Raw genomic sequence first — 16,313 nt, forward strand, 5'->3', positions numbered from 1 at the left:
CTTGTAAGTGGGCAGTGGAGCCTCTCACTTGCCCTGGTAGATGGGGTGCAGTACCGGGAGAGGCCAAGAGGAACACTGCTGACTCTGCACAGGAGCTGGGTGCAGCTGAGCCCGGGCTGACGGGGAGCAGCATGGCTGATCCAACATTCATCTTGGGGCTGGGAGTTGGGAGGTCTGGATCTCATCCACGGCTCTGACACTGAGTCACTGCATGACCTCAGGCACTCAGATACCATGGTGATGAACACAGCACAAATGTCTAGACAGATAGATTAGATTGGATAGACTCTGTATTTGACAAATATTTGTGTATCACCACTGCCAGTGCTCCCCTGCCATAGCCACCCAGCCTGCTGGCTTCAGAGGGTGTTCTACACCGTTTGGGGGCAAGAAACACTTTTTGCACTGAGGAAGGAGTGGACACACAACCACAGTGACATATGTATAGGTGGTGACAGACTGGAAGCAAAGCAGGCACCAGGGCAGCTCTTCAAGGAAAACCCCTCTGCCTGGCAGAAAGGCTGAGGAGTGCTGAGCTGCCTTCTTCCCAGCTCTGCTGCTGCCTCACACACTGCCCCATCTTTCCTCCTGTAACCAAAGTCTGTAAGAGCCTCAGGGCAGTGGTGACTCCCTTCCTCTGCTGTAGCTTCTATCACAAGGCCCTGATTTCAGAAAAGGAAAAAAAAAAAAAAGGCAGCAGACTCCCGAAGTGAGACTTCCTTAAAAGCTTTCCTGTACCACTATTAGCCTCTGGCATAGGAGAGGATGCAGGAGAAGCAGCTCTCCCTGAAGTGACTTTTGGTTATTTTCCCAACTGGTTCCCTTGTGAAAGTTGAACACAGAAGTACAGCAGAGCTATGGCTGGGAGAGTGCTGTGTGAGGATTCCACCCTCTGCAAGGTCTCCTGAGCACCCCTGCCTCCGGCACCCCTGCCGGCGAGCCAAGAGTGCCGGCGAGGAACACTGCCTCTTTAAGGAGATTTGCATAGCAGGGCCTAATTACAGTTGTTGATTCTGATGTTTTCTGTGTTGTTCATATTCCATTAAAGGATAATGCTGCTTAATTTGCAGCAGAGGGTCTCGGTTAGCGGTGCACCCAATCACAAAGCAGCCCTAATGACATTACTTCCCTACTTTTGCTAACACATAATTAAAAAATCACTTCATTTCCAGTTGTGTGGTTCTCCCCTCTCCCCCAGCCTCCTAATTACTTTCAAAGCCATTTCATGATTATCTGTAAATATTTTAGCAGTTAGATCTACTAATGAGTCCATGGAAGAGTTAATACCTTGAGTGACATAACTGCTTGTCATTCCCTTTCTAGCACTGCATCGCAAGGAATCATTTTCCACCTTGCACGTGTTAAGAAGAGGGCCTTTGCTTGCAGCGGAATTGTTTGTTCTCTGGTTTAGGGGCTGTGGGGAGGACAGGAGATGGGAAGAACAGTGACTATACAAATGCTCCTTTCCCACTTTAGAGGTCTGGTTCCTGTACTTGCCTGGTATCTTGGGTATTAAAATTCACTTGGGGTTTTTAGACTGAACACTCAGAGCTGACAGAGTGGTGGAGGAGTGAGCTGAAGTATCTTTCCTGTCCATGTGTTTCATGGGCTTGATTGCTATGTTCTTTGTATGGTCAATCAGCAACACCTTATGCAAGTCCACTGGGAGCCTACTGATAGTCTCTGAAGGCATTATTTGGAATAACTAGAGATAATTGTATAACTAGGGGGTAATTAACTTCCAGGAATCAAGCTTAGGCTGCGCTGCTCCTAGGGGTGAGTCTGAAGGACTGAAAATTGGAGAAAGCTACTTCTCTCTAATCATTTGAGCACATGTGACTTGGAAATCCTTGATATTAGGGGAATGTGAGGCTGCTTCAAATTGTATCCATCATTTCTAGGCAATTCTTTAATAACAGGTACAAGAGGAAGGCTTGAATACAATCCTAACTCAGTTGATCTGTGTTCCAGGTAACCCTGTCACAGTGGGAATGAGCATCCATATCTCCAGCATTGACCAGATCTCTGAAGTCAACATGGTAAGTTTTGAGGGGAAAAAAGCCTAACAAACTATTCTTCCACTTTTCTGATTGAGATGTGCTTCCAAGACAGTGGCTTCTGGAAGCTACCTGAGATCTCAGGGTGCACTCTTGAAAAGCTTGAAAGTCACACCCCTGCTTTCTTGACTTCCTGCTAGAGATCTTTCCTGCCTCTGAGAAGCTGTTGGAGGAAGAGAGACTTATGTCTGGTATTGAAGAAGGACTTTTTGCTTCTGCTTTGGATACAGAATTTTAAGGGGGTGATGGGAACTCTAATTTAAGGCAGAATTCTTCTCCATGTGTGTTGTGATGAAAAAGAAAACCAAACACTTAACTGGGCCAGAGGAAAAGAGTTGGGGGGGGAAAGTTGTTTGGTGGGGGTTGTTTGTGTGGGATTTTGTTGTTGTTGTTTTGGGGGGGTTGTGTGCTTGTGGGGTTTTCCCCCCCAAATTTCTTTCTCAACATACTGGTTTCAATCAGAGCCTTTCTTCTTCTGCCTGCTGAATGACTTGTGTCACTGGGACTGCCTGTCACTTGTCCCCACAGCCTCAGACCCAGGCTGAAACAATCCTGAACTCATTAAAAGAATACTTGGAAGACAGGACTGGCAGGTGGGATGCATCTGCCCCTGCTGTGTGATGTGGCTGGACATGCTGAATGACTGCAGTTTGCTTCCTAGTGGAGAGTACATTCTAGAAGGGTTAGTGAGCATCTGTATCAGCACACTGAAACTTCCCTGCTGTTATCTGTGAACATGTGGACAGAAGATGTCTTCTGGCATCTCTGGAGCTAGTGCCATCTTACCCAGAGTAGAGTCTCATTTGTTATAGTTCTGTGCTGGTTGCACATCCACCCCTCCTATCCATTAATGCTCTTGCCTTTAAAAAACCTAAAAAGAATTAAAAATAGATGCAAATTGTATCTTTTGGTTAACATGAAGGCAGGGGTGGCTTTACAGTCAGCCTGTGGCTACCAAGTTCATGTTTGATAGTGTTAATTTGGCATTTCTTTGGAGATCTGCACTGGCTTCTAATGGAGATGTAGTTCCAGGTGGCATTGTTAAACTGAAGCTTTTCATACCACTGAGAAGAAAAGAATTATCTGCCTGGGTAGCAGTGGGTTGGTGTGAAATTGGTTAATTGTTTTGGTCATGGGGACACATCCACGCCTATGCTATCTGTCTCTCTAGACTTTACACCCAGCAGAGGACATGGATTGTGCTGATCATTCCCTATCTTGCCTTTCTCCCCCATGCCTGGAGGCTTTTCCTCCAAACTCCTTTCCAAGAGTGGACTGGAAGGCTCCTGACCTCCCTGTCAGCAGCTGTCATGTTCCCCCATTCCTGGCCAATGCAGGAGAATCCTAGGCCAGTTTAGAGCTCTTGCTGTTCAAGTCAATTAAAACCTAGGTCTCCCAATGCTCCTGTCCTATTTATCTGTTTCTGGACTCTCCTGCCCTGTTTCTGTGGCCCACCAGCTATTCTGCTGTTGCATGGAAGGGAGGAGGGGAGGGGAGACAGTCTGACTAGTTGCTTTGGTTTCCATACTGCTTGAAAATCCTGAATACAAGTGTTGGTACAATCCAGGGTGAAGGGTCAGCAATGAGCCTTCAGGTTCTCATATGGAACAGCTTCCTTTGCAGACTCTGCTGTCATCCCACCATTACCATAACTATCTGCATGGCATGTTACACCTCACTCTAGAAACTGACACTGGACAGTGTGTACAGGAAGAATGTCAGGTACAGACCTAGGTCCCCATTGCATTGGGTAGCTGTGCTTGTGGTTAGATTCAGTTTAGAAAAGCCAGATGGCTTAACCTAGTTCCATCTATCTTGCCTGTCAGGGCAGAGCTCAACTTTGAATCAGGTCCTCCCCCGGTCTCAGCTTGGACCTGAATTTTCCTGTGGTGAACCAATTGTCAAGCTCCTTACTAGAGTCAGCATGAAAAACTTGGGGTCTGGACTTGTAGGTTAAGAACCTAACTTGCACAAACATAACCAGAAGGGAGTGAGGCATTTGGCTTTCAGCTTAGCTGTCTTACTTCAACAGCCTGATCTTCCTCAGCAGACCTGAGGAGATAGCTGAATGTGGCCGAGGCTGGTTCAGGATGGACCTCCTGCTGGAGATGTGTCCATGGACTATAAAGGCTGATGGTGTTCTTTGTCATACACCTGGTGTGAGCAGCTGTGGCCAGGCAGGCTGTGTCCTAGACTATAGTCATACCCATAGCAACCCTTGTCCTGTGAATGGGATGCTCTGCCCTCCCCAGAGAGCATCTGCTTCCCTCTCCTGTAGGATGGATGGGGCAAACGTGTGTGCTGTGGAGAAACAGCAACGGTAATGTCTTTGTGGAGTGCATGGGAGAACATGCTTCCTGGCATGAACCCTCATCTGTATGCTGCTCTGAATCCTGCAGAATGTGGGCAGTGCTCTTGATGGGCATTGAGTGTTTTGATGGTTGTGGCACAGCTGTAATCAAATGACACCAGGCACTGTCCATACCATGCTTCTGTTGCTACTGTGAAGACATCACTTCCAAGCTTTTGATTATCCCATCTGGCTCTCCATTGGATTTGACAGGCATAATCTCCTGCCCATCCTTCCTACACATGTTGGGCTGGGGGTGGAATGGGGACAAAGCAGCTCTATGTGCAAACCTACTTGAGATCAAGATCCATAAGCATCATGGTTAGGTAGCTTCAGTAAAGGATTACAAAACCAGAATCATCTTAAAGAACAAACATTTCGGGAGCAGAAGAGTGATTGTGTGATGTAAGTTTCCAGGCTGAAGGGATTTTATGTGCATCATTCTTCTGTGTGACAGATGCCTCGGGGAAAGGACTGTGTCTTACCCCTGCTCTGGACATGGATACTGGCAAGAAAAACAAGGCAGTTTTTGGCATCATATGTGATTGGGAAAGGGACTGTGCAATGAATAAATTAAAGGCACAGAAGTGAAGCTGGGTTGTCGTGGCAACCAAATAGCTTCTATTGTTCCACAATGAGTGTTATTACTTACTGCCCCTTGTAGGATAATTAATTAATCCTCAGACATTCTTTTGGGAACAATGGCCCTGGTGCTGGGGCTGGGCAGGCTGAGGAGAACCCCCAGCTCTCCCATGCTTTTCCCTGGGACTTTTGGCATCTGCTGGCTGTGTGATGGCAGGCAACAAGTGCTGTCAGTGCCTACCCGTGGCATGATTCAAAAAGTTGTTTTCCATAGGAGTCCAGCTGGATGTGGTACTGCAGAGGAATACAGCTCCACCCATGATCTAAGGAGGAGCCCTTGCCTTCACTTGCATGAGAACTGTATTCCCAAAATGATGGTGTGGTGACATTTCTAGCCTGGAGGATTCAGTGCTCTCTGCAAAGGCAGTTATGGCTTTATGCTGGAAGTTCCCAGACAGTCTAGGATACACAATGCTTTGCAGGTGCCTGTACATGCTGTGTGTTTCCTGGTGCCTTGCTATACAAAGTCACTGCATCTCCATCTCCATGAGGGCCATGCTCAGATACTGCCCACGTTACAGCTTACAAGATGGAACCGTGGCAGGATGCAGTAGGTTCATAGGTACAGGGCTGGCTTTGTGATGATCTCCCAACGATGAGGGTCAAAACCCACAGCCCTTGTTTTTAAAACATGGCACCTTCTTGTTCGTTGCAGCTGCTGCCTGTGTGTGGTCAGCTGTGTTTTCAGGCTCACTTGCTAGGGAAATGCTTTATTGCTGTGTATTGCTCTTAGCCTTGCTAAGCAACGCTGAGCAGCAGCCTCTGTTCTTGTCAGTGATTAGAAGGATTATTTTCTGAGCCAAGATCAGTGACATCAATTGAAATGCCTGGGAAAGGATGTCAGGGGCCAGGCCAAATAGGTATTGGGGAGGGCACATTTGACTGGCAGACCCTCTGGGAAGTGATGATCCATGAAGATGAAAGTCCTAGCTAGAGTCTTTTCATGCCCTGTACAAATCTGCAAGTTGGGGATTTAAAGGCAGGCTGAAAGGAGGAATGTCTTCATAATGATGTTCAGTAGCTCAGATGATCTGCAAAGAATGTAAGGATAGCATCTCCTAGTTCTCTTTAAAGGAAATGGAAGGGATAAGTTATCTGGTAAATGCCATTTTGCTGCGGGAGTTTGAATTGCAGTAAACATGGAACAAGGAGCAAGTATTTGTAGATGCCTGTTGGTGTACAGCAGTACTTGGACAGTGCTGTATTCAGACCTGAATGGTCTTGGTACCCAAGCTACTGAGGAATACAATAGTACTTCTGATCCAGGAGAATGACGAGCACTTGCAGCATGGAGCTCCAGTCGCTCTGCAGCTGAAGCAGCCTGTGGGTTTCTGTCCTTGTGCTACATGGCCTGAATGCTGCCCTAAATCACTATCAGCTTAATGGTCTGGTTCAAACAACCCATTTTGGCAGCTCCAGTTCTGATGGTATAGAGTACCAATGGCTTCAGAAGGAGCTGAAGGTCTTTCCTCCCTCCCACATGTCCTTTCAACAGGCAGCTGAGGGCCGGTCTATTATGGGTATATTGTACTTGCTGCATGGTGAAAGTAGAGGCGGATAGGATAGGATAGGGTAGGATAGGATAGGATAGGATAGGATAGGATAGCATAGCATAGCATAGCATAGCATAGCATAGCTTAGCATAGCATAGCATAGCATAGCATAGCATAGAATAGAATAGAATAGAATAGAATAGAATAGAATAGAATAGAATAGAATAGAATAGAATACTTCCAGCTCCAGCCTTATCTCTTTCTGGGTGATCTTTGGGCACACATTTTTCTAGCACCAGACAGTTCAGAGCTCCCTTCAAGCATTAACGAACTATTTCAATAAGAAAAACAAGCAGAAGATTTTTTTCCTATGCCTTTGAAATAAGAGATGGTTACCCTTCATAACACTTCCATTTTCCTGCCCTATGATCTGTGCAGTCCTAAACCTGCTCCCTCCTGCGGATCTGCACACCGTAGGCAGCTTGGAGCATCCAGCCGTTCTAGTCGTGATTTCTTTGTGGCTCCTATAATTTATTCATCCCAAGATGCTCTCCTACATCTGCTATAACATCATTTCAGTTTGTTATAGCACTAGCTTTAAAGTTTTATAAACCTGGTGACAAGTGGAAAAGTTACAGAGGGATTGTTGCAGAGGGCTAGTAGAAGAAACAAGGCTTCCAAACACAAGTGTCTGCAGGAAGGTAAGTGTTAAAGGAACCATGCCTGGGGGAGAGTTTGCAGTGGAGATAGGTTAGTGGTTGGTGCAGGATGCTTGGCAAAGCTGACCTTGACAGTTCATTTCATTGCCTCCTTCTCCCCGTTCCTGTACCACCTATTGCCACGCTGCTGTCTTGGTGGGATGACTGTACTCACTCTTAGAATCATTGAATCACATAATTGTTAGGGTTGGAAGGCACCTCAAGGATCATGCAGTTTCAACCACCTGCCATGAGCAGGGACACCTCACACTTGATCAAGCTGCTGAGAGCCACACCCAGCCTGGCCTTAAAAACCTCTAGGCATGAGGCTTCCACCACCTCCCTGGGAAACCTGTGCCAGTCCTCACCACCTTCATGGGGAAGAACTTGTTATTAACATCCAATCTGAATCCACCCATTTCTATTTTGTTCCATTCCCCCTAGTCCTGTCCCCTCTGACACCTTTAAAAGTCCCTCCCCAGCTTTCTTGTAGGTCCCCTTCAGATACTGGAAGGCCAGCCTTCTCTTCTCCAGACTGAACAGCCCCAACTCCCTCAGTCTGTCCTCATAGGAGAGGTGCTCCAGCCCTCTAATCATGTCATACTTCACTGGATCTCTTGGGGCTTATGGAAGGAACCATCATGTCTGTTATTTCCCAGAAAAAAAATCCCTGGGCTGTCTTGTTTGGCAAAGAAGTTTTTCCCTGTTTAAGAGAGATATGAAGCACATCCTAAGGCAGTGATGAGCTGCTAGGGTTTTTAATTGTCTTTTAACCCCAGAGGAAATAGAACAGGTTATGTATAAAGGTGCTCCCAACCAGGACAGTTCATCCTATCACCTGTTATGCCACTATCAGTGGGCCATCACTCTTCTCACTACATCAAATTTTCCACCTATTAGGCATGCTAGAAATAAGCTTTGTAGTGGATTCTGTCCTGATCAGGCATTGCTGTTCTGTTTTCACTGGAATATGAATATGCACTGACTAGCTGAATCTCAGTTCCAATGTAACCCATTCACAGTAATGTATAGATGCTTGGCTCCTCTGTGTGCTGAGCATAGCTGATGAAAGAAGGCAGTGTGGATGGCTAGATTGTGTCCAGAGAAGGGCAATGAGGCTGATGAGAGGCCTCAAGCACAAGCCCTACGAGGAGGGAGCTGGGATTGTTTAGCCTGGAGAAGAGGAGGCTCAAGGGAGACCTTATTGCTGTCTACAACTCCCTGAAGGATGGTTGTAGCCAGGAGGGGGTTGGTCTCTTCTCCCAGGCAACCAGCATCAGAACAAGAGGACACCACCTCAAGCTGTGCCAGGGGAAGTTTAGGCTGGAGGTGAGGAGAAAGCCCTTCACAGAGAGTTGTTAGCCATTGGAATGTGCTGCCCAGGGAGGTGGTGGAGTCACCATCCCTGGAGGTATTCAAGAGGGGAATGGACGTGGCACTTGGTGCCACGGTCTAGTAGTCATGAGGTGTTGGGTGAGAGGTTGGACTTGATGATCTTTGAGGTCTTTTCCAACCTTGTTGATTCTATGATTCTGTATGAGAGGCTTTCTCTGGTACACGCCACACAGCAGCCTCTTAGGCTGTACATTCTCCTGGTCAGAGCTCTTGACCATTGGGACCTTCCCTGAAAAGCAGAAACATGGGTATCTGTGTGGGACCACTGCTCTGGATGCATGATGTCCAATCCACTTTCCAAGTGTTCTGACAGTCAAATTGTGTATGCACAACACCGGTTTGCTTGAGGCTGATGCAGCTTCGACAACAGCCTTGGAGGACCCTCTCAATGCCTGCAATGATGGGCAAAAAAAAATCTTTGCTGCAGTGTGTCCCTGGAAGAGATTTTCCACTGCTATAGATGTCCTCAGGTTTAATAACAACCATTTTAAAGAGGTTTCTACTATTACAGCTGTACCTTTTACTACCATATATTCTTTTCAAACATAGTATCTTCATTTTTCTTATTCTGATCTGAACCTGTTCTGTTTCCTTGCCATCTCTTTTCAATGGAAAAAAAAGATGACATAAAGATATTCCCCAGTCATTCTATGTCCATGGATAATGAAAGCTTTTAAAAAATCCAAATTAGAGCATTTAATTCCTACAGTCAGAGATTTCTGGACTTCTGTGCTATGAGATACAAGCATGACGTGACATTTTGGTGCTGTAAATGTTTTCCTGGAGTCTAGGGTATCTCCAGTCCTGTGACACAGTGTTATCTAAACTATGTGTGTGTGTGCAGACATTACAACTTGGTATTTAAGGCTGCTGAATATTGAACACTGCCAAAATATGGTAAGACTAAGAGGCAGCTTTGATGCTGAGCTGTAATAGTACTGTAGGGGCTGCAGTCCTAGTGGACTGCTGTAGGTTCCTGGGATGGCAGGGTTGCAGGTAGCAGATGATGCTGTTGAGCCTTGGAGCTGGAGAAGGGCCATATCCTACCAGCATGGCATGATAGGAATGGTACAGCTCTGATTTAGGGTGAGATATCCCCAGGCTCTGTGCTGGCATGGACAGATTGGGGTTATGTTCTGCTTTTTTTTCCCCCACATGCTAGGGGCTTCTGTGTGCTGTGATTTAAACTAAGGTATTACAAACACTAGGCAGAGATGGAAGGTTTCCTCCGAGCTAGCAAGCGTCAGTGCCTTCCTCTGCTGATGATTGCTTCAGCACAACTTAGGTCATACAGCTATTGTCAGTTCAAGTCCTGGTGTGCAGGGCTGCAATGCATTGGCAGTTCTGTACACATGCAATAGCATTTTTGAAGGGGATTGCTACCAGGGGATGCAAAGTGCCATCCTGCACGGTGGTTGTTGCAGTGTCTTGTGCACACTACCTTCAGTTACATATAGTCACCTTGTTGGCCTACTCATGCCTCTGCCTCTCCAGCAATAGGAAGTATTTTGTGCATACATCCACAATCACTTGGCTAGCTGAAGGGAAGCAGCAGCATCTTGATGCATTTTCCTTCTGCTAGAGGGATGTCAGGAGAAATAAAAGATTGTTGCAGTGGCATGGAGAGTAACCTCCAAGTCACTCTAGACATAGAGCTTTTAACCTAGTCTCTTTTGCAGACAAGAGGTACAACTGCTTACTCCATGGCTCATCCAGATACATGGTAAGAGTAGAAATCTAGGGAGCTCCTAGCAACATCTCTGCAACAAAGCAGATGTCAGGCACTCATCTTGTCTGCCATTGTTGTATCTGAGGTTACTTTGTCTATCCTTGCAGTGATGACATCCTGTGACTGCTGAGGCTCAGGGTGACTTTCATCAACACTGATGAAAAACAGTCACTTGTCTCAAAAGTCAAGAATCAGATGTAGGTGTCTGCTGTTATCACACTGTGCTTTGGGTTTGCTTGGTTTTGTTTTGTCTGGGCTTTTGTGGTTTTTTTTAACAGAAATTCCACTGATTGTGATGAAAGATCCCTTGAACTATGGTAGTGCACGAGGACAAGTAAAGCATCAGGCCTCAGGGGGACTCTTCAGTGTGATGGTGGCAGGGAGTGGATGCTCAGGGTTAAATAGGCAGTGGTGCCCTTCCTGCCCTTCCACAAGAGGATTCAGTTCTTGCACAAAATATTTAAGAATAAAGCAAGCTCGTGAAGGGGCCTGAAGTATTCACCGCTCATGGCTTCTCAAATTGGCTGCAAATAGATTGTCCCATCTTAAAAACTAGAAAATAGGTCAGTGTGACTCATATGTCAATATTTACTGCATTTATGGCAACTTGTAGAAGGGAAAAAAATCTTATCTGTCTGCCATAATATTTCACAGATCATCCCATGCCCATGACAAAATTCTCCCTGTGCCCTTGGCCCTGATATTGCTTAACTGCAGAGGCAGCCCAGGAAATTCACTACATCTTGGAGTCAAGTTGCTAAGTAACAACCCAAGGATCACCATACAGTGATCTCGTCAAACGCTGTGGCCAGCTGACACCTAGAATCTACACAAAGCACCAGGAATTTCTTCTGAGATGGAGGTCTCAGGGTCTCAGGGCATGTGTAGCAGAGAGCAGCCTGGTAAAGCAGCAATCCTGAGAGGTTCTTGCTGCTGTACTGCCTGGAGGTGTTCTCATGTGAGAGGAGCCATCTTTCTTGCATCACCTACAAAGGGGTCTCCTGTGCTTGTGCTGAAGGGCTGTGATGTTTTCACTATTAATGATGGCCTTGAAAGAAACGTTTCTGATGGCTGAATTTCACGATTTTGGCCCTGTACATAGCTCAGTAGATACTGAACTGTGGAAACCTTAGTGAAATGAGCTCTCAGCTGTGGAAAGATTGTGAACTGCTGGACTAGAGAATGATTTTCTCCCCCTGAGGCTTTCTATTCTACTGGGCTTGTCTCTTTTTCCCCAGGGATCTTGTAGCACTCACGTGATATCTTAATGGGAGCTCTGCAGAAAGGTCTTTGTCTGCATAGCTGGAAATTCTTGGTTATGGAAAAGCTGTTGGATAGACTGTCTGATTCCTAGCCTAGACATTGGGTTCTGCAGCACAAATAAAATATGGTGGCAATGCTTGTGGCAAATGATTCCCCCTGTGCATCTTTCTATGAGGCTCTTATCCCTCAGGAGCAGCTTTGCAAGTTCTCCTGTATCACAAGTTCAAGCCTCAAGAGGGCTGAGTCAATCCTGCTCCAATACTGAGAAACAAAGTTCACATGTTTTGCTCAGTAGGCAGTTTCCCAAATGAGAACATTTCCGTGCTCTTATTGAAGAGGCTAAGCTCACTCTGCTTTGCCTAGGCGACTCCACCCCACAGCAGGAGAGAAGTCATGTTGGAGAGGATGAGAGTCCATGGCTATATAGTTTGCAGCATGCTTTCAGCGGAACAGTGCTATGTATTGCAGTGCTCCATCTGTTCCTGTATCAGCCAAGTTATCTTTAGATCTGAACATGTCAGTGTTGTATGGTGCTGGTATGAACCACTTCAACTTGCACCCCAGCATTCCTGTAGTAGTTAGAATTGCTACTGCAGAAAACTTTGCCTGGGATAAAAATGTCCCTTTTCCTTTCTTTTTTTTTTTTTTCCCCCCTCCCTCTGCTTACTTTTTTATTCAGCTTTTTACATAGGCAGAACTCCCACAGCCTTTATATATATACATGTATTTTTTAATATATATATATGTATATTAAAAATCCCTCTGTATTTGAGAGCAATGTTCCAAACTGCCACCTGTTTCAATAGGAATGCTGCAGCAGTGGAGAGGATTACTGCAGAATGCTAAAGCATCTTCCCACAAGTGAAATGCTTCATCTGATTTGATTGAAAACCAAATTAGATCTTGAGAATCTGACCTTCTGACACCCTGTCATATACACTTTTAAAGCATCTAGCAACAGAAAGTGGATGTGCTCAAGAGTGCCAGCGCCTCAGTATAGAAGAACCTGGATCCAAACGCGAGTGCGTGCGTGTCATGTTGCTATTTGAATATGTAAATAAATGGGGCTATATATAGCTCTATATGTTATGTACATGCTAAGTGAAGGTGGCAGATACGACAGCTGAATAGCTTTACTGCTTCTGAATGCTGATAGCAGCTCCCTGCGTGCTCCCTACATCTCTCGTGCTCGCTCCTACCCCGGCTCAGTCTTTCTGCTATCACATTTTTCAGGCCTCTGGAGAAGATCGTGTGTGGGGACAGGAGTTGTTAATATTCTGAGTCTGTGCTGAGTTGCTAGGCTACAGAGAAAAATGAACATTCAAGGAAAAGGGGTAGTAAAAGGAAGAGGATCTGTTGAGCTGTTTGGAGATCCAGAAAGGTCTTCTAGTGAGATGAAAAGGATCATCTGGGGCAAGAAGCGTGTGCATGCGTGTGGGATGAAATATGGGTAGACCCTGCTGTCTCAGACCAGCTCCAGCCACAAAAAATGGCAGAGAAGAGCACAAACAGCAAGATCCACTGGCAGCTTCCAAGTCACTGCTTGCAAGGTGTGCACAGCTGGCCTCCTGCTTTCTGTGGCTGGGTGCAGTGGGTCTGTGCCTAGTTTTCTGGAGTGCCACTCTAGTTCCAGAACACAACCCCTTTTCCTTTTCAAGGTGTTGCCCCCATAAATGAGTGTCAGGTATTTAACTGTGCAGGCTGTGAGCCATCAGACCAACCAGGTGCCTTGCATTCCACTCTTCTGGAGGGCTGCCTTTGTCCTGTGCCCTTTTCCCTATATGTAGGCTTTCTGTTCCCTCTCAATGTTACTGGCTGTATCAGAACCCTCAGAAAAATTAAATAGTGCCTTTGGGTATTTTTTTTATCTAGATACTTTATTTACTGAGCCCACATGGGCTCCTTGCCAATAACTTTCAGTGAGCTCTGCAAATAGAGCTCCTTGGCTCCAGGACTGTTGGTCCTGGTACTGCAGAGAGCACTCACTCAGCATGGACAGAGACTGCAGCTTGTTCTCTGTCATCCAGTTGGCCGTGAAGTCAAAGTCTGCTCGCTTGTGGACCTCCACAGCCTGCTGAAATCTCCTTTTTCCTCATGCCTTCTGTAATGAGCTTGACTTGTTCAGCAGAATCCAGAATGTTTCCTACAGCTGCGTTTTGAACACTATTGTCGGTTAACTACGCTGCACCCGTCCATCAGCTCTGTGATCCTGCAGCCAAGGCTTGGATTGCTAAAGTGGAAGAACGCTAATGTGGGCCACGTTGTGTGTACTGCTGCTGGTGTCAGCCTGGATTGGTTCCCTTGGCTTTGTCCTGAGATAATCAAGGGCAGGCTAACCCATAGATGGAGGCAGAGGTAGACTACGTCCGTGATGATAAAGTCAATACCCTTGACAGTAGAAAGTGTTTCCTAGAACAGATTAGCAGATCCCCCTGCACATTTTGGTTGTGCCAGCAAGACTGTACAAGTCTCTGTTCTCACCACAGCTGAGACAGTGGATTAGTAACCCCTTTCTCTATACAAGAACTCAATCTTACTGAGTTTGTCAACTTAGGGGTCACAGATATGACAACGCAGAATATTCATGTGTAGAAGTAGTCACCCCAGATATAGAACTGGGTCTGTGCAGTAGTCTCTGGGTTTTCAAGTGCAGTAGTTTATATCCAGTTTGCCTGGGCTTGTGGAAAAGTAGAATTTGGTTTTTGAACCACAGTGCAGCCAGCTTCTAACTAACTGAACCTCAGACCTAACTGAATGCTACTGACAGAAATACTTTCTGCTCTTCTGCATTTCACCATCTTCTCTGCTTACCCCCAGCCACCTTTCCTACATGATCAATAAATAAACATCTTTCTAACCTATTGGTCAAGACAATCTTTGCCAGCCTAGCTGAGGTGATCCACCCAGAGCCTGTTAGTTGTCTTGCATCATTCGAAGGATTTGTTTGCTTCTGCCTGCCTCCTGGGAAATGACATCTTTGTGGCAGTTCTTGGAGCCTGGAATATCAAACCTTCTTTCCCCAAGTTAAACAGTGTCTTTAAAGCACTGCATGCCTTGATGTTGCTGCAGAGAGTCTCATGGTTTCAGTGCTCAGAGCTGCATATGCAGGGTTTTATTCTGCCATGTAAAGTAGAACTATTGCCTCTTTCACCACCTGATTCCTGCTCTGTGCAGCCCCAAACTGCCTTGGTGGTCTTGACTGCCACAGGGAATTACAAGCTCTATTTTTATTATTTTTTTCCTCAGGGAGAAAGTAATTTCTGTTCATTACACACTTAGCACTTGCCCAGAGATGTGGGGGACCCCAAACTGGCAGCATGGAGGCAAGTTAGCACCCACGTCTTATTTTTACAGGTAAGACAAAATGAGACATAGGTGAAAGTGCCCAGTCTCCTGGAGAATTAGCATTGAGTGAGCTGGAGTTGCTACCCAGAGGTGTTTTCTAGCTTACCTAATTCCAGTGGGCTACTAAGCCCCTTAACTGCTTTAGCTCTGCATTTCTCCAGCCTTATCCCCTCATGATATCTATTAGTCAGTGTCTATATGGAGGGCTGCAGAAACTCTCCTGCTTGGGGCAGAGTCTGACTGGGTTGGTGTTCAGTGAAATTCTTGGAAAGGTGAAGAGGATGTTTCAGTTAACACTAAGAAAGGCACAGAGGAGTGAAGAGTTCTGGGAATGTCTTGGAGAAATCACATTTTTCTGTTACCAGGCTGCTCCTGCTAGAAAATCTATTGAGTTTTAATCACTTGAACATCTCTCAGCAAGCAAGAGGTAAGGAAAGCACTGCAAGGTGAAAATTCTATGGGGATAGATGCAAAGACTGTGAAAGCCCTTTGAAAATGCTTAAGGGAGCATCACTGGTCTTCCAGCATTGGCTTTCCCTCCTTCTGAGGGCTTTAGGAAGTGGTGTCTTCACTAGTCACTGTTAAAATATCTCACTCAAATTTAATTTACTCTAATAGGCTAGTTGTTGCATGTTTAATTAAATGCAAATTGATTATTAAAAACATTTTTGAGCTTTAATGGCTGTCTATTAGATATGCTCATATGTGTAAGCAGGAGGACACAGGCAACACATGCTGTGAGCCAGTAATGGTAGTGCTAGAAAAGTGTGAAAGGATGAGTTGGGAGAAGCTAGGTAGAAGAAAGGAGGAGAATAAGTAGGGTGCAGGTACCAGCACTGTCCCATGGCTTGTAGGTGTGTAGAGAGCAGTTGTGTAGCATAGAATCATAGAGACATAGAATGGTCTGGGTTGGAAGTGACCTCCAAAGGTCATGTAGTCCAACCCCCTCTGCAGTCAGCAGGGGCATCCTCAACTAGAGCAGGTTGCTCAGAGCCCTGATGAGCCTCACCTTGAATATCTCCAGGGATGGGGCCTCAACTACCTCCCTGGGCAACCTGCTCCACTACCCTCAAGGGAAAGCACTTTAGACTGGTGCAGGCAAGCAGTGGAAGGTAATGATAGCTTTTCTGAAAGCACCATGTTTTCCCATCATGGTCAACAGAAGCCTGTGGTAGCATAATCTTTTTTAAATGACCAGAAAGCTTGAAGTGATAGAAGCATGCCCTCAAACTGCCTTTCCCAGCTATGCAATCCATGGTCAGAACATTTCCCTGAGACTCCACAGAGATTAATGCTTGTGTGTGTCACACTGTGGTAATGGGTGACCTTGTGCATGCCTAG

The 16,313-nt window shown here is 45.9% G+C and overlaps 1 protein-coding gene across 3 annotated transcripts in view; it reads left to right on the top strand.

Moving 5' to 3' along the window:
* The window catches only part of LOC104306345 (gamma-aminobutyric acid type A receptor subunit theta), a 77,302-nt gene that overhangs the window by 26,913 nt on the left and 34,076 nt on the right, over window positions 1-16,313 (top strand). For 2 of the 3 annotated variants that reach the window (XM_009907307.2, XM_009907308.2), the window contains exon 3: window positions 1,972-2,039. The exons of the other annotated variant lie outside the window; for it this stretch is intronic. In XM_009907307.2, the coding sequence (XP_009905609.1) occupies window positions 1,972-2,039 (68 nt within the window). The remainder of the gene's footprint in view (window positions 1-1,971; window positions 2,040-16,313) is intronic. 3 annotated transcript variants of the gene reach the window in all.

The sequence above is a fragment of the Dryobates pubescens genome, chromosome 18 (assembly GCF_014839835.1).
Source record: "Dryobates pubescens isolate bDryPub1 chromosome 18, bDryPub1.pri, whole genome shotgun sequence".
NCBI lineage: Eukaryota > Metazoa > Chordata > Aves > Piciformes > Picidae > Dryobates > Dryobates pubescens.